This window comes from Calypte anna, chromosome 2 (assembly GCF_003957555.1).
Source record: "Calypte anna isolate BGI_N300 chromosome 2, bCalAnn1_v1.p, whole genome shotgun sequence".
NCBI classification, from domain to species: domain Eukaryota; kingdom Metazoa; phylum Chordata; class Aves; order Apodiformes; family Trochilidae; genus Calypte; species Calypte anna.
Window position 1 is genome coordinate 129,454,697 of NC_044245.1, and position 27,462 is coordinate 129,482,158.

The 27,462-nt window shown below is 36.7% G+C and overlaps 1 protein-coding gene across 1 annotated transcript in view; it reads right to left on the bottom strand.

Annotated features, from left to right (window-relative positions):
- The window catches only part of STK3 (serine/threonine kinase 3), a 125,759-nt gene that overhangs the window by 26,418 nt on the left and 71,879 nt on the right, over positions 1-27,462 (bottom strand). Inside the window, exon 10 of the mRNA XM_030445956.1 lies at positions 20,104-20,279. Within this exon, the coding sequence (XP_030301816.1) occupies positions 20,104-20,279 (176 nt within the window). The remainder of the gene's footprint in view (positions 1-20,103; positions 20,280-27,462) is intronic.

Genomic DNA, 27,462 nt, shown 5'->3' on the forward strand with positions numbered 1-27,462 from the left:
AAACCCACCATATCACAAGCATATCACAAGCAACACAGGCATATTAAGATAATATTTCTGTTCAATTAAATCTGTCCCAAATAAAGTGGCATTATTTGGTCTTTGATCTCTTCACAGCACCCTGTTAAAAATTTCTGTAGCTTGAAATACAGCACAATAAACTAGTAAGAAACATTTGAAGAAGGCAAATCTGTGGTGCAAATAAGCACACAAGTCTGAAAACCAGTACATAACCACTTTTTTTTTCTTTCCCCCTTTTGTTCTGGAATTAAGAGACAATCCTAAAAGCTTCAAAGACCATTCCTTAAGTTGGCATTCATATTTCTATTTATGAACTTAATTACTCTTAATTATACTCTACAGTATAAGATAGTTCCTTCTTTCTGCCCCTTAATAGCAGCCATAAGACATCACAATGCAGCCCAAACAGGAAATTATTCACTATAAAAAAACAAAAAAACATTCCTACAAAACACTGGATTACATATGAATGAAATACTGAGACTGAAGATAATGGCTCCATCTATGCTTTCTACACTACACAACTATTTTAATAACCCTGGCAGCATCCTTGAGGATAAATTCCTTGCTGTCTGCCAGTGGCAGTGGCTCACCTCTTCCTCCTGTGAAACCAGTGATTTGTTTACATGGTATCTTAAAACAGTTCACAGATGAAACAACAGAAGGGTTCTGTTTGGTTGGGTTTTAATTTGACAGCACCTCATCTTGGTGTCCAAAAGAGACCGAGTTGGAAAACATCTTCTCTGAGCCTGTCTGAAGTCCACTGAATGTATAGGGAGAGAAAGTAGCTCCTTAGGGAAGGTGGCACAAGGACCTATTCATCTCCCCTGGCTGCTGTCAAGGGGTTGGGTACAAGGCAGTTGCTGTATTTTTGTTCCTGTGCTGAAGTTCCAGGACCAAGGATGGCTTGTCACAACCTAAAATTAATAGCCTGATGACAGATGTCCTATTCCAAGAGAACCAACTATTCCCACATGTGGATGCTTATGATGCAAGTACGGAACTGACACATGGGAGAACTGATCATATTCCTGACAGCTACTGACAATATGGTTACACTCCAGGGACCTTCAAAGTAGAAATAAACTCCAAATCCTCTTCATAATTGCTGGGGTTAGTATTTATACACTCATGCGTATAACATTTTACTGGGGCAATATTCTACCTAAGATAGATATACAAGGGATGATTCAGTAACCAATAACTTGACTCAGTTATTCCTTCTTTGAGGAGCGAGAATTATGAAAGGTTGTTCAAAGAGGAATTACTAGGCACAACATCATAAAATTTTAAACTGAAGATGAAAAAGGTATTGTTTAGCTGTCAGATCTGTAAAACTGTGACACAGGCCCCCAAGCAAAGTTATAGAAGTACTTTCAATTCAAACATGTTATGCTAGTCTGGAAAAAGCATTTGGTAGCTTTAGAAGGGATACAGAAAAGATAATTTAGAAAGTAATTCTCATCTCTCCTTTTTCAGATTAACAGTTTGGACAAGAGTTACCTTAACTAAAAATAATACAGTAGTACACAGCAAAAGAACATTGGAATAATTATTTAGTTGCTAATTTACTTTACTCTGCATGTACTCATACTTTAATTACCCTGCCAACATATTCCAAGTAAAAGAAGTTCAGAAACCACTGAAAGAATTCAGCATTGCTCTGGTTTGAGTTGTAATGGATATCATCAGTGGACTTGTGCAGTTTTGTGACAATGTTTTCTTCTGAGTTAGGTGCTAATTTAAACATAAAGGGAAAGTGAAACTCAAGTTTAACTTAATAAAAGTTTTGAAAGGGCACAAAAAATGTGTCTACATCAGTCAGCTTTTACACTCTTTGCAAGAAAACCATCCTATTTACAGTGTTTTTTACCTGTCTGGATTTGATTTGAAGGAGGAAAAAAAAAACTTGTACAATGCTTTCCCAACAACTTAATGGGTCATCATTTCCAGATCATGTAGGACAACCCCAGAGAGCTAAAGCCAGAAAGCCATAATCCTCAAGTAGAAGTGTATTCAGGTAGACCATGTTTTTATTGGATATTAGGAAAAATTTCTTTACTGAAATGATTATCAAACATTGGAACAGGTTGTCCAGGAGAGTGGTTGAGTCACCATCCCTGGAGGTATTTAAGAGCCATCTAGATGTGGTGCTTAGGAACACGGCTTAGTGGTGGACTTAGAAGTGATGGATTAATGGTTGGACTCAATGACCTTAAGGGTCTTTTCCAACCAAAATACTCCTATGATTTAATGTCTTTGAAGACATTCTCCCTGCCCACAAATTAATAGCAGGAGCAAATTTTCCTCAAACATAAGGTGTCTTCAAGGTAACCCTGTCTACCTACAGTTTAGTGGCCCATGCAAACTACCACTGAGACCCTGCAGATTATTTCACATAGATGAAAATACTACTTCTTTAGTCAGGAATCTATTATAAACACAAGTTGTAGACTATAACTTAAATAACAGAGGTAAGCTAAGTTAATGCCATGCTGTATTAAAGGTAGACACCCAGTATTTGCAAAGAAGAGGGATGAGAGGGTCAAAGCAGGTCAATCAATACAAATTCTCAGAAGGGCAAAGCTAGAGATAGGCAGATATATTTCTGAGATAAAGAAGCTTAAGTAGCTGATAAATATAAATAACTGGCTAGAAAATCTCACTAAATCAGAATTAGGTATGGCTCATACCCAAAAAGAAAATAAATAACAACAGAGAATCTAGTGGCAATGTATAGCTGACATAAAGGGTCTTCTTGTGCAACTTGTGATACGATTACTGAAATTAATTTTATACAAATTATTCACCTAGCAATGCATTCATTGTTATCACAGTGTAGTCAAGTAAAGGGAAGGTGGAAGAGAAAAAATGAGGTGAATACAAGGAGAGGCAATTAAAAAAATAAAAAAAAAAAAACAAGAAAAAGCATTTAAAACAAGGGTTGCAGGTGCCACCATTAGTTTTCCATAAAAAGTGTTTTGACCCAAATTCTTAACTTGTGTAGTTAATCAGATGACTGGGATTTTACACCTATTGCAAAAGAAACAAAGCAGCAGCTGAAAACAAACAAACAAAAATGAACACCACAAAACAAGAAACAACCCACAACCCTTTTACTTAATATCAAGAACCAACTTCACTCTGCTCTTTTGGTTTTTTTTTCATACTGTAAGGATCTGCAAAGAATTTTGGCTTTAACTGAAATACCAATAAGTGCTGAAAAAAGAAACTGTCAATGTCTTCTATAGCTGTATTGGCATATAAAGTATAACTCAATATATTACACCAACTGTTAACCTCCACAACTCTGCTTCTCTAATATGGTTACAATTAGATTGTATCCCCATACAGAATAACCCCAGTCCAAGCTTTCTTCTAATTTTGATTGCTGCTAAAGTTTTTCCCTTCATCTTTGTCCCAGAATGCATTACCACTCTCAGTTCTTCTAAATCTCTAGATAGGAAATCAAAACCATAAACCTGGCAGTGAAAGAGAACAAGCATTACAGTTTCCAGTGTTAGCAGAAGACTTGCAGCCTCCTGGTGCTTTCATTATTTTCATTTTCTAGCAATAGTGAGTGAAGTTAACAACCCCAGAACTTAAATGAGTGGTTGTTATGTAAAGAACCACACATATAGACGTAGGATTCTTCAAGTAGAAAATTAAATAAGCACAGACCAAACTGCCATTGTCTCATCTTGAAGTTATTTACCCTTTCCCCTCACAAGCATACATAACTACAACCTTGCTTACTTAAGCCATCTGCCAGTTGTGTCTCTCCCTATATGCTCATGATCAGAACTGTCACATTCAAAACAACTTTTGCTACTATTTTGTCTCAGTTCTTTCCCACTTTCATTATTTTTTCCTACTCAATGAGAGTTTTTTGTACAGTTTCTAACTATTTTTGCATTTTAAAAAAGTTTTTTCAGGGACCATAACAAAAAAGCAAAACACCTTCTACACTTATGTTTTGGTCTCCTTTAATTCCACCTATTTCTTCTAACCGGTGTATGATGAATTATACTTTCTGAAATTCTCTGCTTAATTGCTAAAAGGGCTTTTTTCTTTTTTATAAATAACAATATATACCACCACCTAAAGTAAGTTTCTGAGCAGTAACCAGAACATCTGAAATGTGCTGCTCTGTACACAATTCTAGGAAGTTTTTATTTTTTTTTCCTTTGCAATATTCATAGGCATATAGAGGAAATGTCATGCAGTAAAGGTTGCATATGTGAAGTACCAACTGGAAAATGTGCATCCTTGGTCCTCTCACATCCAAAATAACAGATAACTTTTAATAGGATTTCATGTAGAGTTAGGAATATACACGTGAATATAATTTCACAGAATTACTCTGCTTGCAAAAAAAGACCTTCAAGGTCATCAAGTCCAACCATTAACCTAACACTCACAAGCCTTTAACTAAGCCATATCTCTACTTTGAAATGCCTCCAGGAATGGTGACTCCACCATTGCTCTGGGCAGCCTGTTCCAAAGCCTGATAATAAGCCTGAAGAAATTCTTCCTAACATCCAATATAAACCTCCCCTGGTGCAACCTTAGGCCACTACCTCTTGTCCCATCACTTGTAACTTCATTTAACAACTGATCCTCATCTCCTTACAACCTCCTTTAAGGTAGCTGTAGAGAACAATAAAGTCTCCCCTCACTCTCCTTTTCCCTAGACTAAACAAGCCCAGCTCTCTCAGCCACTGCTTGTAAGACATATGCTCCAAACCCTTCATCAGATTTCTTGCCTTTCTTTGGACATGTTATAGCACCTCAATGTCCTTTCTGTAGTGAGCATTCTTGAAGAGTTAGTTCCAGTAAAAGCTAAACCTATAAGTTGACTGATGGAATGTAAAGCCTTGAGGGAAACAACAAATGAAGAAACACTCTCAAGAAGTCCTCTGTGATGGCACTGTTCTTACAAAAAGCACAAATGGAAGTTATCAGGACAAATCTTTAAGTCTCAGGGATGGCTGCCTTTCTCAGATCTCAAAGCACACTTGTGGCCATCTTGCAGTAGAACCTGCCCCAGCATGCTACTCTCACTACACTATTTCTTTGTGAGGAAATCAATTTATCAATTTTTGATATTGGAAAGCTGAATAATTTCCCAAAGGAAAAAAAAAATCTGGTATGTTGGTTCTGGATGTGTGACTTTGCTAAAAAAACAGGCAGGTTGATTTCCTGGCTTGAATGAAACTCTGCAGAAACTACATGAAGCACATCCTTGTATATGTTTTTTCCAACATAACAAAAGCCAGTATGATTCAAGATATATATTCTCAAGAACATGGTCATCACTAGAAAAGTCTATTTTTCACTAAAAGAATTAGAAAAATGGAGAAGTGAACATGTAGCCATAAGCTCACAGAAATGATCCACAGGGGGATGTGTAGATAACATTAAAGTGTCAACAATACACTGGTTCATTGCATCAGTCGGAAAACTCCTATTAAGCTCTTGGGAAATTTCACAGAAGAATATAATTGAAATATTTCCAGGAGCGAGGTGGACTCCTAAAGACTGCCTGAAGAACAACAGCTCTTTTTGTTTTCAAAAATTGATCCAGATCAATGAGAAAAGAGACCTCCCCCAAAACACAGGATGAGCACAAAGGTGGCCACCACCCATAGAAACTGGTCCACTAGGCTGTTCATGTGTAGTTAGTAACCATAAGAATTTTTTTATAAGGGTGTTGTAAGAGGATCACTGTAGGATCAGGAGGCTTTCAACAATCTGCCCTAGAACTTAAGGAGTCAGGCAATTAAAGTGCTGTGGTAGTAAGCTTGAAATTACAAAATTGTTATCCCCAAGAGGTAGAAGAGATTCTAGAATAAAAACTGCCTGCCATGAATACTAGGGAAAAACGTAACATCTTTTGACTATCATAACTTTGAGGCTCATTGGTAAAAATAAATTGGGAGAAAAAGACTAACAAATGACTGACAAGTGGATTGAAGACATCCAAATGGAACTCTGTGAATAAAACTGGCCCAGACCAAAAACATTTATTCACTAAAGCAAAAATATTTTTTTCTTCCTTATGAGGAAAAAGAGGCCCATTGAAGCATCTCAGGTCCCAGAAAACTGGTCTGAGGAGCTTGCTGCAGTCTACTCACTCGCAGTTCTCCAGTCTCCACTGCCCATTATTATCTGGGTTCTCAAGAAATAGTCAGTGAGTTTCATACTAGGTATATCAGTTGCAAATATCATCATATTTTCTGCAAAGCATCAAGATCTCATACTCTCGTTTGTTTACACAAATTATCATCTTGCTATATTCTTGGTGTTCTTGAAATACAGAGGCTTAAATTGTTCCTATTACCACAGTGGAGCACAGGGTAGGATATAATCATTTCTCTAACTGCAACTGCCCTTTGGGGTTTATCTATACAGAGCATGTGTCTGCCTGCTGAACTTGACCAGCTGTAAGACTTAAACAATCAGCTGTATACCTACTTTCCAACCATCTAGCTGATGCAAAATATCAAGACAGCTCTGAATTGATCAAGATTCTGAGGACAGCAAAGTCACCCCCCAAGAAATGCATTCAGGCCACCCTGAAGCCCTTGTACTTCAGACAAGGCCTTCTTCTGAGAAGTCTTGGGTAAAGCTGCTGACGTTAATGAGCAGGAATTTGGAAGCAGTACCTCTGTACATGTGATATGAGGCAATTTGAGGACAGTTCTGTAAAAAGGCATTAAAAAGCAGCTAGATTGATTAGAGTCTCTGGCAAGTGTGAGCAGTTATGTAGAAACTCACTGAAGTGATCTTAACTGTAGGACAGATGGTATTTCTACTTTAGATCACTGAGGGGGAACCAGAGCTGGCACCCTTTCCAATAAAGGGAGCATCTGCAATGGTGCCTCTTAAGTACTGAGCTATGGAGACATGACAGAAGTGCTGTATCAGGAAAAAATAAAGAATTGATATAGGCTAAGATATAGACATTTTCCTTATGTCAAAGATGGACATTAATGCCTAGACATAGAAGCCTGCTTAAATTAGTCTGACCTGGTATGGTGGGTTAACCTTGGCAAACAGCCAGCTGTCCACACAGCTGCCCAAAAGAGGAGGAGCGACCCTCTCTAAACCTCAAGATCAGGATGAGGGATTGACTGCCATCATGGACAAAACATATCCAATATGGGGAAAAAATTCATTGCCAACAAAAATAGATTTGGGTAGTACCCACCATCACACTCCCCAAGCAACACAGAGGGATGGAGCAGTTATAGTCAGTCCGTAACAGTTTTTTGCTGCCACTCCTTCCTCCTCATCCTTTTCATAGGATCACAGAATAGGTTGGGTTGGAAGCGATCTTTAAAGATCATCTCAGTCCACAACCTTTTCATGGAGAGGGTCATCTTTCACTAGGTCAGGTTGCTCAAAGCCCTGTCCAACTTAGTTTTGAACACTTTCAATAACGGGGCATCCACAACTTCTCTAGACAACATGTTCCAGTGTCTCACCAACCTTTTAATTAAAAAAATTCTTCCTTATATCCAGTCTAAGCCTACACCCTTTCAGTTTAAAATCATTGCCCCTTCTCCTGACACTACAGGCCCTGGTAAAAAACATGTTTCTATCTTCCTAAGAAACCCCCTGCACATATTGAAAGCCCACAGTTAAGGTCTCCCCAAAGCCTCCTCTTCTCCAAGCGAAAAAACCACAACCCTCATCCTTTCCTCACAGGAGATGAGTTCTATCCCTCTGATCATTCCTGTGACCCTCCTCTGGACCTGCTCTAACAGCTCCTTGTCTTTCTTGTACTGAAGACTCCAGAGCTGGATGCAGTACTCTAGGTGGGGTCTTAAAAGAGCAAAGTGGAGGGGAAGCACCACATCCCTTGACCTGCTGACCTTGCTTCTTTCCATGCAGCCCAGGAAACGACTGACTTCACTCCAAGTGCACATTCACAGAATCACAAAATGGTCTGAGTTGGAACAGGCCTTAAAAGATCACCTGGTCCACCTCCCTTTTTATAAAGCATTTTAAGGCTGGTTCCATTTCTCATTAAAGCAAAACCAGGTGATACTTGAACTCTTAAGTCTTACTGAGTCATCTCACAGTACAAATTTGCAACAGATCTACTGGGCAATTCTGTTACACAGGAACTATTATTTGAAGGCTGGGTTGGACTGACTCTATCATGATTGGTGCTCAAAGCCACTTGTGTTTTGTTCAGAGAAATGCTTCTGAGGGACTAGATCATATTAGTCCTATTCCATGACCAGGAAAAAAGAGCAGGCAAATCATTCTTGTTTTCTTCCCTTCCCTATGCCCTCCCATCCAGGCTCTTAGTATTCTCTACTCCTCCTTTTGATTTCCTCTATCAATATACTTATTCAAAACAACTGAAGACACTGCCATCTGGCAACCAATGGTTTGCAATTCAGGATTCAAACCACATCAGTTTGCAGTGGAGAGCTGTTGTGCTTGTAGGGAATAAATGTTGCTTTTCTTCCCTTTTTCCTTTATAAATGGGTATCAAATTCCATGTATAAATCACTTAAGACGCATGTTAAGTTAAATATTTGAAAACCATTAAGGAAGAACATATTTACAACTCCTTATGCAGCCTAAATTTGCTCTTCTCCTATTGTATTCAAACATTATTCCACAGTCTTTAATTATAGGACTATAGGTTAAAATTTAGTTAAAGAACAGGCCAATAATTGGTCAAGCAATCATAAATACATCATTCCTTAGCTTTCATACATTTTTTTACCCCAGCATTTAATGAGCTTTAATGAGGTTCATTGAGAATCATTCACAATTGTCACATCACTATTTTTCTCAGAAAACCACCAAAATAAACATCACCAATGAACTTTCTCCTTAATATTTGGGCTGATGTGTAAGAGATGAAGGAAGTCTTTCAATCCAAGGCTCATAAGGGCAAGCGTAAAAAAACATTAATAGATTTAAAAAATAAAAAACAACAACCAGCTCAAGTGTTCTTTATTCTCTTAAGCTCACACTCAGGAAGGTAGAGGCTCTGGTACTGCTACACTTAAGATGCCTTGCTGGGGTCCCAACTGTTCCTGGGTATCCAAGGTGCACTTATGACTATGGCTCCTCTTGCAATTTGTGTTTGCCAAGAACATACTTTCATTTCACAGATTACACTGCAATTGCTCTTCTCACTCCACACTAAAAAAAAATGCACAAATTGAAAATTGGATTACAACTTCTAACCAAGTATTTGTTACCTCACTCTACTGTTGCCCACTTACTAAGTGACAGTTTTCACAATCAGCAGAGTAGTCTCCAGATGCTATGTGAGGTTTCAATTGAAAGTTGTAAAATAGTTTCTTGAATTGGCCACCTGGCAAAATCTTCTCTCCCCTGGATGCTACAATGGCAACTGCCAGCAGGAAAGGCATTTCAGATAGTACTTCACTGATCACAAATGTCAGGTTATTTTTCAGTGAATGCATCTCAGCTCTGGAATTAATTTCTCCTTAAATCATGGTCAAACAGCTAATGTTTTTTGAATTCCGCAACACAGGATTGCAGAACAAAAAAAAATCCTGGTGTATGGAGACAGGACAGCTTGAAGTCCATATGATATGGTAGCTACCATTCTTTGGAGGAGCTAAGCTGCAGTAAGGGAGAAAAGATGAACAAAGGATGAACTGAGCTGAAATTAAGATAGATTACTAAAGTGCTGCATGAGGATTTAGGTAATGTGTTTCTTAAAGTGCTTGGTGTTTGAAGTACACCCCCTCCACACACACACGACTGCCGAACCTCTGAAACTTAGCAGCACTGGGTCCTTAGTGAGCTGCTGTTGCCATAGCAACAGCTCTTAAAATATGGAAAACAGGTCAGGTAGTTTTAAACTAACCACTGTTTCCAATGTCACTGTTTTCCCCTGTAGTTTTGAATAAGCCCACCTCTGAGATGATCAGTGGGCTGTTGCCATAGAGTCATCAGCCAGCAGAGAGGAGAAAACAAGACTCTTGAGTTTCACAGGCCATGGAGATGCTTAAGTAACACTTGAGTTTGGCCTCCCTCCATCTACCACTCTCTTTCCCAAAAATCCTTCACAAATCCCCTTCAGAGGCATCAGCTCTTTTTCATCTCATTTTCTCTACAAGTATCCTTTACTCTGAAAATTGTTTGGGGCTTATAGTTTTTGCATTTCTCTTTTTTGGTTTTGTTTTTTTAACTAGAAGTGCACAACTTGGGAGTTTGATCCTGTAACCACTGAGCATAAGTGAAAGGTACACAATTTGGCCATAGCATCATTACTTCAAAAGGCTCTGTGTTTCAGTACCATTCAAAACGTGCTGGCAGTTGTTGGAAAACTTTATGTAGGACAAAACAATTCCTGCAAAACAGGTCTCTTTGAAACCCATGACAAGGAAGTTAACCAGCTCAAGAGACAATAAATGAAACAGCTGAGCATGAACACAGCATACTGCACTATGGTGAGCTGCTACCAGTTCCTCCTCTGTTTCTCTGAGGTAGCACTGATGGTAGATTGCAGACTAAGGACAAGTGTCAGTTTCATTTCTTAATTTAATGCTTTCATTACTCTAATTGAATGTATCTGAATATAGACTTCAGTCTATCTTGACTCACAGTGGTATTTTATTAGTTAATGGAAAGTTTTAGAGAGACAAAGATAGCAGTTAAATTTCTAACTTTGCAAAGGCAAAATAAGAAGTCCATTCCACACTACTGATACATCACAAGCACCACGGAAATATTACATTTCTATCTCTGTGACCATTAGGACAACAGGTCTCATCTTGAGGTGACTGTCTATCTCTGTAGAGTGCACATACTTGTGTGTGGATGGCATTTAGAACATGTGACTGTAATTAATCATAACCTTAACATGATTAATTTCAACAAAAAATAAATTATTTTTCTTTGAAAGCAATAATCCATCTGACACTACAGAAAAACCCCTAAAAGTTTGCACTAGAAGCGCATGAAGAACTATCTTTAAAAATATAAGCATCTCCTCCAGGTTCCAGCAGGACCAATGCCTAAGTAGCTATTCCATTCACACACTTCTTAAAATAATTCCCTGTGCCAAAAAGGCCAATATTCAAAGAGAACAAAATGAAAGAGATAGTAAAAATGAGCTGTCCCAAAATGGCTAAGAGAACTCTTTGGATCTAGAGAACTTTTTGGGGTAATGGTGAAGTCTGGTCTGTGTCTGACTAATGTTTTTCATACATTAGGCTGTAGTGACACCATGAGGGAAAAAAAATTCAAACGCGTTTTTAGAAAGTTCCACCCAATTTATATCACATACAGATTCATACAATCAAGACTGAACAGTCCAGAAAGTTACTGCTTCTCAGCTGAAGATGTAACCTCATCCATGAGCCCAATCTGCTACAATGCAAAGTAAAGTAAGTTAAATGCTTGAAAAAAGTTTTGGTTCTCACAATGGCACACTAAAAATTGTCAGGGAAATGCAGTCAGTGCTTTCAGAGCTTTCCTACAGATCAGTTTTATTCTGGTTTGTCTTATTTGAATGAAACTAAATGTTCTTACTGGTATTCTGATATCTGTACATCTCCTGCATTAATACAAATAAACAAGATATTTAAGTAGATGCTAAATAAGCATTAATTCTTCAGATACTTCCTTCCGAGGAACCAGGCATACTTGCCCTAAAATAAAGAATCCTAAAAAAACCACTCTAAGCTGTGAAATTTCTAATCTTAAACCTAAATGTGCTTTAACATTTAGACACACAAGTGAAAGTGACTTCTTTAGTAATCTGGAAAGCTGAACTCAACACTGCTGTCAGCAGGAGCTCTGCCACTGACTTTAGCAAGTATGAAATTAACACTTCTATGGAGAGTTTGTCAATAGCTGCAACTTTCTATATTGGAATTCTGTTAAACTGAAAAAATGCCACCACCCCATATTCTTTACCAAGCCATATAATGAGGAAATCCTTTTCAAAACTAAGGAGTTCAATACATTAACTTCAAACAGCCTTGCAATATTCCAGTCACTCACTCTCCTGAGGCAAGTTTTATTTTTATTTCTTTTCATTATCATTAATCATCACAGCAAAGAGTAGAAGACATTTTGTTTCTTGGTGCATGATCTGCATGATACTGTCATGGAGATGATTTCAAAGAATTTTGCTGAAACCCTGAAATAGAACACGTACCCCTTAGTGTCAACACTCAGTTTGGGGATCAGACATTACACAAAAAGGTGTGGTACACTGTTTTGACATTAACAGTGAATCATGCAACATGGAAACTATTTGGATTAAATATCTCCCCCTCACTTTTTTTTTTTGTGTGTAAGAGAAAACAGAATAGAGACCTGAAACTGAATTGGTTTTAACAAAAAAGGACAGTTTAAAACTTGTGTTGCCAAAACTGTTTTTTCCAAGTATTTCAAAGCTCCTTCCATACTATACACATTACTCAGATATTACATAATGATCTCAGAGGTGTACAAGACATCTGGTTACTAAGGTAACAAGATGTTACATTAAACCAACAGCAGCACCCCAGCTCAACTTCATTCATTTCTTACCTCTGTTCTCAAACTACACACAAATTACAGACCTGCTGTATAACTCAATTTATCCACTAGAGCTACACTTCAGTCTTTCCATTGGAGCTAAGGAGAGAAAAAAAATAAAAACACATTGCTCATAGATTCTATTTGAAAAGATACAGAAAACTTTCAGGGGAGAAAACATAGTTAAGCTTTATTGACCGAATCTTGGCTGAAATTTTCCAGAGGCAGCCTCAAGTTTGGAAATAACAGCTGACTGCTAATTGCAAATATTGTCAAGGTTACCCAAGGTGTAGCTCCTCCAAAATACTGACACTCCTAATAAACAAATTAAAGATAGCACTATTTTTGAAAGCTGGAGCTTGTAAAACCTATGTCTTACAACATCTTCTATGATTACAAACATCAGCCATCAGCAGTAGCTTAAAAAGTCATAGGAAATAAGGCCTTTGGAAAGACTTAGAGGAGGAGGTCACCTACAACGATCCTCTGCTCCAAGCTGGATCAGCTCCACTCAAACTATTCCTCACGTGTTTATCTAACCAGGTCTTCAACATTCACAGAAATGGCAACTTCTGTAACCCTCTGAGGCAATCTGCTGCTGTTCATTCTTATCCTATTAGATGTTCCTCTTACTATCTAACTTAAAAGTCATCGCTGCAATTCAACACCGAGTTCTTATCTTCACAGGGCATGTCAATCATAAATAAAAATCTCCAATTCTGTTTCTCACATGTAAGAATGTAGAAAGCTGTTTGCTCTTTTAGAATACAAAATTTATATAATCTTTGTGAGATGGCATGATTCTTGTTCCAAAACTGCAAAAGTACAGCACTGGCCCTCTGACATGAGTGACCTGGTGATTAGAGTAACAACTTTAAAATAAATTTATAATTTAAAATAAGCAGAAAGGATTGATTCTGTCTACAGCCTGAAAAATTTAGTTATATAGAAGACCAAATTACTGGGCTTGATTTTCAATTATTTTCTTCTATTATAACAAGGTAAGGGATATACTTGTATTTAAAGAGAAATATATTCAACCCTGTATTCCAGTTGAAAATACAATACCTGAGCAGGGTGTATTCCCCCACTATCTGCAAGAAGCATAACTCTTATTCAGTGTTACAAACAGGCTCTGGTTAACATCAGTCAGTATTTGACTTGTGGGGGTTTTTTTAAAAGGAAAAAACCACAAAAAACAAACAAACAAACAACCCCCCCCAAAAAAAAACAAAACCCACAAAAAAAAACCCCACCAAACCCAAACAAAAAAAAAAAAACAAAAAAAACCAAACTGTAACAGGTTGGTCCATTCTTACTGCTGAATGGAAAAAATACTGATCTCCAAACAAAAAACAACCAATAATATGCATTTAGTTTATGTGTCATGCCGGCACAACCTCCTTTATATATTTGCATATATAAAAATGCAAACTCTTTACCAATACTTCTCAAAAGTGGCATGCCTACCTGCATAAATACCTGCAGGATAAGCCACAACCATGACCTGCAAACCATCTATTGTGGAGCCCTAAGAATATCTCACCCACACACCTCCCATTTTTTTAAATAGCCACACAAAAGCAACTTCTGTACCAGCTGCCTATTATAAGAGGTACAGAAAACTTCCATTACTGAGGTTCACACTGTCCTCACAAATTGAACTAGCTAAAGCACATTATATTAATTATATTGATTTTACAGTCTCCTGTTATTTGTGACTAAACTCAAATGAATGAACTACTGCATTCAGACTGTCGACAGCAGCATTTCTGTTTAACTCATATACACACAGCTCAGGCAAACCCAGAAACCAAAGTTTCTTACATGCTTAGTTAAGAAAACATTCTTCCTGTCAGCATCTGGAAACGGTTCATGATATTCAAGGTACTAATTAAAAAAAAAGCAAAATTAGTGTATGTTAATGCTTCATTTGAAATATTCAGATGACTTAAGAGGAGAACTCGAAATTTTTGCAAATAGAGGAAATTCATGCACTCCCATTCATGAGAAAGTAGATTGCATCAAACAAACTCATCTGATGCTTCAATAAAACCAGAATAAACCCAACCAAGGATTTGGGCAAAGTATTTCCAATGAAGCTAACTCAGCCTAGCTTTTTTATTGAAGTTTTAATTAAATTCTATATGTCAGCATTTATGTTATTTACTTTTTTACCTAATAAACTGTCACATTATATATTAATAAATGATAACTGAAGTACTCATTATCTGTAATAGTATTATTTCACAATTATTTTATTCTAAGGTATTTGTTCTGGTTGAAACCCAGAGCAACATTCTGCCCAGGGTAACAGATGGCTTTTACATTTTTTGTTGCTATTCCAGAATCTTTAAGTCTCCCAAAATGCATCTACTTAAATATGATACTGCAGTTACTGCAAAACATGATCTACATGTCCACTGTTTAATATTTTACAATCTGGATACCATACATGTTTGGAAATAATTCTACTACAGGCAGAAATCATTAACCGAGCATTGCTATAATAAATAGATTTGCCTTTTTACATTTTATCATCTCATTATAAAAAATAACTGACTCATTTAAAAGTAAACAATATATTCAATCAGTGCAAATGAAGATTAGCAATGTTAATTCACAGGTTACAATTCATTAGATAACAATCCACTGCAGTTTATGCAAATCCTTTGTTAACATCATGTTCCACACTAACACACATTACTAAGGGGCAGAAGAATTTACAGAACAATTTCATATCTTAATGAGACATAAAATGCCATGAAACAGTAAAAATGTAAGCAGCAGGTTATTCAGCAGCACATACACATAGCACCTCAATCTAGCAAGCTCAGGTTTACCTATTTTTCCCCACACTAAAGCTTTTAAGCACTTTTCACTTATTAAAATTTCCCTTTGTTGGTGAAAACTGTTTCTAGAATTCCTATAAAAATGCGATAAATGATATACAAAATGACACAAAATCTTCAACCAACAAAAAAAGAAATGTGAGCAAGCTGATTCAACACCACCTTGCAGTTATACTTCTCATTGAATACACAGTGCTCTCTAGCATGTACATATCTCAGGGAAAACATCCCCCACAGAAAGAACAAAGCTATAGTAATACCACCACAGTTATATGAATACAAACTATCAATAAAAAACAACTGTGTTTTTAAGGACTTAATTTGTTCTAATACAGCACTTTTATCCAAAATGCTGACTTATCAGCTAAGAATATAAGTTGGCCCTTGAAACAAGTTAAGCCTCATTGCGAGAAGCTGCTTATACCATGCTTATACCATGCATGCATCATTACCATTTCTATGAGTATCACACCCATACACCACAGAGGGTTACCACAACATGAGGAACTATGCCACTTTTTCTCACAATCAGTACTATCCTGTTGATTATACTAACTGGCAACAAGGTTTGTTGTGAACAGAAATCATTTAATTCCACATAACACTGACAGATCTAAGGTTAGAAATAATGCTTTAATTTTGCCATCTGCTGCGTGTCCCTGAAAACCACTGAAAATGTGTAAAAGCGTTGCCTGCAGTTGACAGAATTAATTGAAAATTAAAATCCACAATGATTCTTGAACATGAAATATATTAAGAAGTTTAATATTAAAGTTGACATTTGAATAAACACTAGGTTTGGGTTTGGTATGATTCATATATAATCAGAGCTTCGACACTTCCATTTCAAAGGCTGAAGTGAAACAAAAGATTTACAAGGACTTCCTCAGAAATACTTTTCCCTAAGATTCACTGATATAAATGACCCATACTTTTTGTTTTCAGAATTTATCATAAGACAAAAAAGAAAAAGACAATAAAACAACTGAAAACAAAGATCAGAAAAGCAATTCTATACAAATTCATAGTCACAGAAAATAAAACGTTCAACAATGTCTGGGGCTGTTTGGGTTTTTTTAAAAGAGAAAAGAAATGTTGTTTAAGAAATGAGGCTTAACTTGTTTCAAGGGCTCTTTACACATTAAAACCAGAACCTCAGTCCTGAAGCATATGTCACATGCTAAATTTTTAACAATATAATATTCAAGGTGACTGTACAGTACAAGAATTAAGAATAGTTAAAAGTTATTTCAGTCTAATTGATTCAGTTCAATGCAAAACTTGAAGCTCTGCATTGGTACTTTTTTCTCTCCAGTTCATAGAATATTACATCAATAAGCAGCACAGTCTGATCATGGAGATGAAGCCCACAGGACCAACACTCAGAGATGGAAATTCCCATATGGCATTAGGGATAAAGAAATAAGATCAGCTTTTGAATTTCAAAACAGATGTACTTCAACAGTGAAAAACAAAGTATAAATAAGTACTTACTAAATAAGTACTTTTTTAAGGCTGAAATTGACAACCAAAGAATCCTATTTTGTTGGAAAAGTCTCCTATTTTCATTGGCAAGGAGTTTTTGAAACATTTACCTCAGGGCAGAAAACTATGCCCACACAGAAACTTTCAAACCAGATCTAGTGTTAAATTAATTTTGCACCATTTTATACATTTATTTATCTACCTTATGAGATTAGTTGCCTGCATAATTTCTTAATATTATCTAAAAACATCAGCAAGTGTGTAAGACTGCTATATCTGCATAAAAAGTATTTGTAAATCTAAAAAAATAAAATAACTCTCCTTATTTTATCAAACAGTAAAATATAGTAGGAAGATGATCAAGCATCCCTGCAACCTAAAGCCACAAGAATCAGCTCCCAATTCTGTAGATGTCACCTTATACATAGAAATGAGAAAAACAATTGAATGCAGAGATTTATAAAGATTTTTTTCTTCCATTTCTGCTCTCCCTCACTGGCATTTTTCTTTTTCTAGTTTATGCTGTAACAGACACATACCCTAATAAACTCCTAAGTCTTTCCATTCAATACACTTGAGGATCAATGCTAAGCATGGCACTGTCATTCTCCCCTGGCTCACAAGTAAATCACTCACTGGCTGCCAGTACTGGCATGCTAGATACAGCTTACAAGAGCATAGGGGAAGTAAGAAAAATAGCATCATTTAGCAAACTAATTTGGTGCCCTCCAGTTTACACAATGTCCCTCCTCTTCTGCACAGAAAGTTGGAGTACTATTAGAATACATTAGCACTAAGTTAGACTTCGATTCTTTAATTCTAGTGTACCAATCACTTTAAATAAAATTATGGGTGCCAACATTTGCTGTTAGGATCACCTTTTAGATCTCATTAAGGATAACTCTAAACAAAATTAAATGGAATTATTTAGTACAAAAAAATCCATTACTCATCCCTTTAATGAATCATTTAAAGACTTCGTGTCAGCAACTGAAAACAGTTAGGTTTATCTCATAAAGAGCAGACAATATATTATGCATGCTGGACAATGATTTATGCTTTCCAAAAGGATAAATCTCTTCCACATCACTTATCAACACAGCAACTCTCTAAAATAAAGTTTAAAGTGCTTCTAGAACATATAAATAACTAATAATTGCCTATGGTTTAAACCAGCAGGCTGTTGAAAACAATATCCTGCACACCACCAGCTGGTACCAGATGCTTTAGAGAAATGTATTCTCGAGTGGTACATTCATTATTGAAAAGTATTCCTAAATTCTTTCTTAGACTAGCTTATTATCTATGGAATTATTTGGCTTTCATTATGCTTAAAGCCAAATCCCAATCTCTGCCTCCTGCCTTCCAACTAACTACATACATTGCCCATGCAAAGAGCCATTCCATTTTTTTAAAATCCTACTTGATTTTCCACTTGGAATAATTCTGTAGTAACAAGCTTTAAAACACTGCTACTTCAGGAAGTCAAGGACAAACTACACCACATAACTTCCATGAGTTACTGGAGCAGGTTGCTCAAACAAGCTGTGCAGGCCCCATCATTGGAAGTGTTTAAGGTCAGGCTGGAGAGAGCTTTGAGCAACTCCTGAAAGATGTCCCTGCATCTGGCAGGGGGGTGGCCTTTAAAAGGATGGTCTTTAAAAGTCCCTTCCAACCTAAACCAGTCTATGATTCCAAAGTCTTTGACTTGCCAGACTAAGACCACTGGCAAGGTTTGCCTACAACAAAGAGAGCAGTTAAGTTTCTGAAGATGAGGCCTGCTCAGATTTGATTCTAGGACTAATTTTTTTTGTAGACAGCAACTTTGTATATACAAACAATATCAACAAGTTCCACAGTATTATCCATGTGTAAATTGTTCAAGAATTAACACTTGCAAAATAAGGATCTTAGTATTTACAAGAATAAAAATTTTAGCCTGTATTTCTTGATAAGTAATGGAAAACACAGGATGAGTTTTAGGTTGTTCTAGTTTTATTGCCACTACAATAATATTCCTTAAATAACAATCAATTATTTTCCAGAGAATAATGCAAATAATTATTCTTGAAGCATCTTTATCTAGTAGAAAATGTCCCTATCTATGGCAGGGGGGTTGGAACTAGATTATCTTTAAGGTCCCCTCCAACACAAACAATTGTATAATTCTCTATTGTTAGGTGATTATCATGATGATGACTATGGTAAAGAAAAAAAGAGCCTAAAAAAATCCTACCCAAACCAAAACCCAAGTTAATCAAAACTCTCCAGGAACAACAGCTTGTACTCTGCTATTTAACTGGCTTTACTCCAGTATTTAAGAGTCAGCTTTATTTAGAAATGCAGTAAGTGAAAACTGCAGAAAAAATTCCACACCTACAGCTGTTACCTAAAATTAAACACAACATTTTTCTCCCAAGCAATCCCAAGAGTACTTTCAAAAAGGTGCTCATGTGATCATATTTTGCTACTGCACTGCAGTTAAAAATATATCCACAACAGAAAAATTCTTTTATTCAAACATATGAAAAAATGTACAAAGGTGAAAACCAGGTATTATCTACAAGTCTCCAAAAAATAACTATTTCACCTATGACTGAGGAATGTTTTCTTTTTGCCACATTATAATTTGCAACACAGGCAAAAAGAAATTAACAACACATTTTTTCAGAGAGGACCCCCTCTAATATAGACTGGTGTTAGAATACTTCCATGTAGAGAGATGTATGCTATTGGAATAGTACAACAAGCTGGCTTGTTCAAAGCAGTAGCTGATCTTAACTATCTTTAAGAAGATTGATTAAATGGATCCAATTCAATTTAAAATGCTTATATTTTGCTGCTGATGAGAAAATATGACAGCAGCATTCCATGCCTGTAGCAATTTATTTTTTTTAGATATAGCTTGGTCACCTTTTAATTGTTACAAAAAACAAATGAGGTATCAAGAATATTTTAAAAAAAGAAATAGTAATTACAAAGAAGCAGTTTCATAATGTCTCATACAACTCCTTTTTAAAAAGGTCTTGCATTAAACAACTGTATTTATTTAAACAATGAGGATGAGGCATTTGATTAGATAACTGGATGTCACTTTCAAGTTTGCTTATTTTACTTGTATTAACATAGCTATAGAAAGGGATTAACTACTTTTGGCACTTATAAAATAAACAGCATGCAAGAAAATAAACAATAAAAATGTACTTACGAAATCAAAGTCTCCATCTTGAGGGACTTTCCAGTTATCAGGGAAAACATTTTTGGATATGTGGTAAGGTTCATGCATGTTCTGGTTACAGTTTTCAGGGCTTTTATTCTTGGAATCTTGTTTATCGAAGTAGTCCATGAAAGAAGGTCTTTGAACTTGTGGTGAAGTAGCATTTCCTTAGTTTAAAGAAAAAAAAAAGAAAAAAACCAACTATTTAAAAATTAAGGATTTACTGCACTATTAAATAAACTCTATGCATTCATTTCCCTCAATTTTACAAAAACTAATATAGCCATCTGTATCTGGTGCAAGCTTCTGGTTGTTCCCTGAGGATCTCTGGCAAGCAAGCTCATAGCCAAAGAATGGTATTTTTGTAGCAAGACACAACACAGAGAAATGCTGAAAATATTTCAGAGTTGTCAGTGTTGTACACACAAATGGTATTAGAAGTCACTTTGTGATTTTTCAACTATTTCTTGTTACAGAAACTATATAACACAAGGTGCAAAACATCCCTTTCAGTTCTAAATGTTTCTAACTTCAAGGTCTGGCCCACAGAAACTTATAGGAAAGCTGTGGAGTTCCATCAGTTCCACCAAAGGTGCAACTCAAGAATTATCTAGAACCTGGAAAAAACCCATTTTTGTTATCATCATTGCAGCTACAAAAGCTTTACAAAGTAGAGACTGGCATGAACTCCTTATTATCCTCTTCGCAAAACTAACTGTAAAAAAAGTTATCTATAACCCTAAATTACTGAAATCGGTTTTCATGTGTGAGATTCTAAAGCAGTTGATTAGTAAATAGAAAAAAAAAAACCAAACCATAGTATAAAACATAGCTTTAGTGGTTCTACTTAACTGTCATCTCAAAAACAAACAAACAGAATACCCAAATCCAAATTAGGATTTTTTATTTTAACTATTTGCTTTAAAAAGTAAAAAGGTAAACCATTGGAAATATCTGTTGAGCTTGTGTTCAGTATGATCACCAGGACTTGCTGAACTTCATATCTGGCTTTACATTTGGTTTTGATTCACTAAAATTTTTTTGGTTCCCCTTCTCTTTCACCTTTTACTTTATCATCTCTTCCTGTGCTAGGCCATTCCCTGTCTCTCATGATTTTTTTAAATTCATGCTCCACGGTTTCTTTCATTAATGTTTACTTCATTAATGCTTATTTCTGTACTGCCACCTTTCCTTGCAATATTGATTGGTGCTTTTCTTTCTGCTTTTTCCACATCACTGTGTTCTAGTAAGATTTCTTCTGGCTTTCTGAATGTGGCATTCTATGGTATTGCTTATGCTCTAGGCTATAATGCACTTGACTCCAGATGCTTCTCTTCAGCTCCACCACGACCCAAGTCTGTCACCTTTCCCTATACACCTTCTCCCCACATTTTTTAGTCTCTCTCTCTGTTGTTGCCATGTTATTTTCTCTAGTCACCATCCTCTAAGTAATGAGAACTACAAATATCTAAAAATATTCAATGAACAATACTCCATGTTGGATTTAACACAGGAGATACCTCTACTCCAGAATCTCCTAAGCCTTCACCCACTGAACTCAAGATCATTTCAACGAGGCTTCTGGATCTCTTTAGTCTGAGACTGAGGAAGGGATGAGAAGTAAACAGAAGGGATAGCAAATGACTACAAAAATAAGCACTAAAAGTTATAAGTTAAAGAACCTAAAATTTAGCAAAGCATAAATTTAGAAAACGGATCCAATAAAGGTATGTAGTATGAAGAAGGTGGAATTAAAAACAGAAATGCAATGCATTTTCTTAATACAAACCTTTTATTACTTCCTGATAGCTGCCCAAAACCCCTGAAGCTTTTTGTACTAAAAAGATAGGACACCACATTGTTGGCCTTTCACAACCAATTTTTTTTCTCCTGCTGAGATGGCTGTACTTATGTTTCATGTTGAGACAGACTTATAAACAAGAAGATTACCAGTGTCTCTGTTAGAAACTCTTAAGTACCAAAATGTTGGCCCATTACAGGTAAGACAGTATCCCTCCCTCTCAAGTAACAGAAAATACTGAAGATCTTCCAAGCACTGCTCTTAAGTTTTAGAGCTATTTATAAATATCTTCTTTGTATATGTAACAGAAGACTGCCTACATAGGTAAAACAAACCAACTCCTCCAAATTCCTTGCTATCAAATGCATATTAAGCAAAGTGGGTCAATAGGACTGAAATTACTCCACGTTGAGCAAAGCACATTTATTTTACACTTTGGGGACTTTTTCTATCCAGTAAGTTACTTTTTATGTATTAATCACAAAAAAACCTGCATTACAATCAGCATCACCCCACTCTTGAACTGAAAACCTATTGTGCAACAGACTGTTCCATTCTAAGAGGATTTGGATTTTACAGTTCTTCACATTTTTCTTTGCTCTTCAACCACAGATGATCATGTTTGAAAATGTTTTCCACAGTTTCAACAATTAAGAGTATCAGTTTATTTTCCCACACCTATACTTGCCCACTCCAGGAATTCAAGATGGTTTGGGGAAGAAAGCCCCAACAAAAACAGCAGTCTGAGAAATTGCTCGCCAGGCACTGAACACAGAGACCACCATGGCCATGGAGAACATAGATTCTACCTCAGCAAGACCCCTGACAGGAATACAGGGTATGTCCCCAAAGAGTTACATAAGAAAATTTCTTCCAAAAATTTGCAGGATAAAATGAATGAAGCAATGACATAACACAACATCAACTCTATTACAGTGTTTAAAAAAAAATTTCATAATCAAAACTAAATAATTCTCAACACATATTTCAAAATACAAAGGAATGCAGACTCCTTTCTAATGCATGTTTTGATCAAAATTCAGTTGATGTCATCTATAAAGGAAAATGCTTTTGCAGTGATGAATTTCCAACCAAAAAGTATTATATTAACATTAGATTTAATTTAAATCCAGTAAAGAATTCTGCTGTTAGTTAAGTTTTTATACTCTTTATTGGGCTGAGCCATGTATACATTCCACCATCCTGGTTTAGCTAACTAAGGACAAGCTTGTTGGCCAAAACCACTCTTGCTTTACTTTTTCAGATAGAAGCCATCCCTCCACAGCAGACTCTGATCCTCAAAGAAGGCCTCCTGGTCAAAAAAGTAAAACCTCTGTCAACAACAGAGAGACACAAACAAGTGAGGACCCATAGTATCCATCTCTTTCTCCAAGACTTTCCCTTCACCATCATGATCAAGAACATTCTCACAACCCTGTAGTTACTCCTGAGATCCCTCTCAAGGTCTTCTCTGGCAGTATCACTGGCAAATGTCCACATGGATGGGCAGGAGGAAACAATAGTCTAAACACTGGACAAGCCCAGGTTATCTTTCAATATAGGGCAGGGTCCTTTGCAAGAAATAATTTTTCCTTTTTAAGTTCAGCAGATAAGAGCAACCATCTCCTACAGAAGGGAGTTTCACAGTCCAATTTGTTGGAAGGGGGTGGTGGTGGTGATGGTGGGGTTTTTTTCCTTTGTTTGAGTTTTTACTATTTCCAGTGGCAAGTCTCTAAGTCTTCCTCATGCTCTGTTACTACTGGGGCACTGGATCTTGCAAATCTACAGAGGAAAATTTTCCTCCTTTCAACAACAGTCACAACTATCCACTGCCTTCCCTATCCTGGGGGTTCTCCACCAGCCACTTGATTGCCATTTGATGGTAGGACACAGTGAATTCAGGTCTTTTCCAACTATGACAATTCTGTGATTCTGTGATTGAGAAAGATTTCCAGCTGCTGCCTCCCTGGTGAAGTTTGGGGATGAGGCAGGACCTGCTGCCTGTAAATGTCTTTATTCCCTCAAAACAGATTGTCATTATTAGAGTGAGAAGCTGGACTGCAATCAGCTTTCATCCTTCTCTGGATTATTACCTCTACTACAAAAGCTACAAGAGCTTATACAACAACATATACTACATGGGCTTTATATTTCATATATTCCTGCCACTACTTTCTTACCACACAAGGTGGTCTACAACTCAGTGTCAGGAATCCTCCTGGGAAATGTGAGGCAGGAGGTTTAAATAAAACACAGTTGAAGAGAGCCTGGAATATTGACCTCAACCTCTAGGCAAGCACACTTAACAGTGAACTACCATGCAGAAAGGTGCCACAGCCACCTCCTTCAGTCATATTTTTAAGCAGAAATTGTGACTATTTTATGATGACCAGAGAATCAGAGGAAGCAACAGCTTACACTAGATGAGCAGCTCCTTAGGTAAGAGCAGCTGGCAGTCTAACTAAGGTTGTATCTTAAGAAATGTTTGCCTCCCCAGAGCTTTCACAGCACAGCAACTTACAGACCCAAGTCTTCAAAGTCAGAACTCATACACAATTTTGTTTGGATTGCAATATACATATTAATAAGAAATGATTGCAACTGGCATTTAAAAGAAAATATACATATTTTTCAACCAGTTGAAGTCTTCAGACTTTTTGAAGTACTATGCACTCAACTTTGAAGGATTTTTAAGGGGCAAAGGGTGGTGTTTCATGCACAAAACATTGCTTTGCTTCTGAGGATGAGAGTTGTAAAACTGGTTTAATAATTTTTTTTCTATTTTTCCACTTTCTGGAGAAAAGGAAAAAACACTCAATGACACTACTATTATAAAATCATTAGTTCATACCAGCTGAGTTACACTTTATTTCTGCTTTCAGTGAAACAAAGAAAATCCATTTTGAGCCAGCATTTTCCAACAGAAGCAGAACTGCCATCATGATGTTTTTCTTTGGAAAAAAAAATCTATTTGCAAGAGATACTGCTACTAGTAGCATAAATGAACAACTTTATTACCAATCAGAAAAGAGGACTCAAAAACTAGAAGAAGCTTGGAAACACCTATCATCTCTTTTTATATATAAAGAAGTAAAGAACTACTACACTTGCATGGGGCAAACAACCTATTGTAGCATGGGTACAGTACATCAGCTTCAACAAAACTACACCAATGAAATATCAACTCTCAGGCTACAGCACCACTGAAACCAGCCAGTAATTAAGCTTTCTTATCAAATTCCTACTGGATCCAGCTCATAGGTTGTTGTAGAACACATTTCAACAGCCACTTAAAAAAAAAAGCTGTGGGAGTTGGGCCTAAGAGTTATGAAGCATCACTCCAGAAGAACCCAAGCACCCACATCCTACCACAGAGGAGATGGACCTACAATATGGCACAATCTCTTACACTGTAGGGACTGAAATCACTAAAAAGTAAAAACTAAGTAAAACCAACTCTTCAATTCTCCTTTCAAAATGCAGGTACTACGATATAGTGAATGTCCTGCTGTAATCAAAGATCCCGTAATACAACAATAAAAGACAGTTTAGCAATTAATTTCATAATTAGTAAGTGCTGGGAACAAACTTGTTGCCTGCAGCTGAATGATGGAACCACCACTTGCCATCAGGCTATGTCCAGTTTGCTGGCTTTCCTTTGCAAGACAGAGACCTATAGGGGGAGACAGGAAAGGAAGCCTGCTGTCCTAGATTATATTCTTCTCGTTGAGAAAAAGGAAGAATGTGTTTAAGAATTATACTGACTAAATCTAAAACATTTCATGTCTTACATGGCAAAAAGTAAGAAAACAGAAGCCTCACCACTTTTGTCTGTCAAATGTTACCTCATCAGTACACTGATCACTTCTTTTAACATATGCATTACCAACCATGAATTATCCAGGAAATTCAGTTCTGAGTCTTGAAGCAACAGTTAGAAACCCAGAGTAAGATGAAATGGTGAAAAGAGGGAACTTGTTCACCATCCCCAAAGGAGACAGCAAAAATAAGAAGAGAGGAGTGTTAAGGAAAAAGAGAAAGAAGAATATTCAGAAATACTCTTGGTGCACCAGAGAAAGCCCTAACACTAAGCCTGTGGCATTCCCACAAAGGGAGTGTAGGAAGCTGGTCTGAACACTGGCCTCTGAACTGAGATATGAAAAAACCCTAGATGAAAATAAGTACAATCCAGGCAGCTGAACAAAAGCAGTACTGCCTTCCGATGAATACCACTCTTTTCTTCCAATCCACATTAAACCTCCTAAAATTAAGCTCTGTCCTCTCACCACTCTGTATTCTGCATTTTCTTTCCTCCTTCTAGGTACATATTGCACAGTCTCTGCTATGAGTATGGACAGGCAAACTAAGCAAGAAGGCATAAATGTTGTTTATTGCCAGGCTGTATATTGTATGTTGGAGTAGGATGACAGACCTCTTTTTGTTTCAAATCCCAATTTTATCTGGGCATAATTCCCTATTTGTGAAAAAAATATGTTTGTAGTTAAGTATCTGTCATGGCTCCCAGAGGCCTCTAAGCATGAGCACTTATAAATAAAAAAGTATTATTGTTTCTTATTTTATCCTCGAGAAGGAAAACAAAAGGCACAAGGAAACAAAACACGAAAATAAACACAAGAGCAATTAAAGAAAAAGTTTGTCACAAATATTTTGTGTGTCTAGGAAAAAAATTAAATCCCTCTTCCTTAGCTGACTAAGTTCACTTCTCCAAGCTTCTTGTTGCAATGTTCTATTATACAGAAGCACCAAAGAGCCATTTTAAGCTACTTGTTCAGGTTTACTATATTCAAATTATATAAACATCTAGAAAGTGCTCACCTTGCCTATAAAGTTACATTGGAAAAAGCAACCAATCTCCAAAATCTTGTGGTTTTGTAAAGCACAAAGAAGCACAAATACTTTTGATTTCCTCCCAAAGAAAGCGTGGATTTTTATGTCCCTTCCTAGGGACACTTCAGACACTTGGAATCACTCCTGTTTCAGTTAAAAGTACACGAATCACAGAACCAGAAGAGGACCAGCTACAGTGGACATGATTTATATTAATTTTAATCTGAGAGCTGTGGAGGTCCCATTCTGAAATTCTTTCTAGTTCATAATCAATGGGTGTCTGACACAAAATCGAAGTTCAGTGAAACAGTGCAGGAACCAAAGCAGTTGCCTCCCATCTGAATGATAAAACCACCACTTGCCACCAGGCTACCCTCAGCTTGCAGGTTTTCCTTTGCTGGAGTTAAAGGTCTCAAGACAGTCACCTACGGGGAGGTGTTTGGATAGGAAACCTGTTGTCCCAAGTATTATATATTCTTGTTGGACAAGAAGGCAGAATTAGGAATTTATGCATTTAGGAATTCTGATGACTAAATGCCAAGGTAATTCCTTTTCTAACTACAGGCTGCCATGGAATAAATTAAAAACTGAAAATAACATCACATTTTTAAAACAATGTCTCCAGCAACACAGCAGACAAACAGGACAAAGATAAGAGACTGAAGTGCAAACTTAATGACACTTTTTGATCTCCTTGGCAT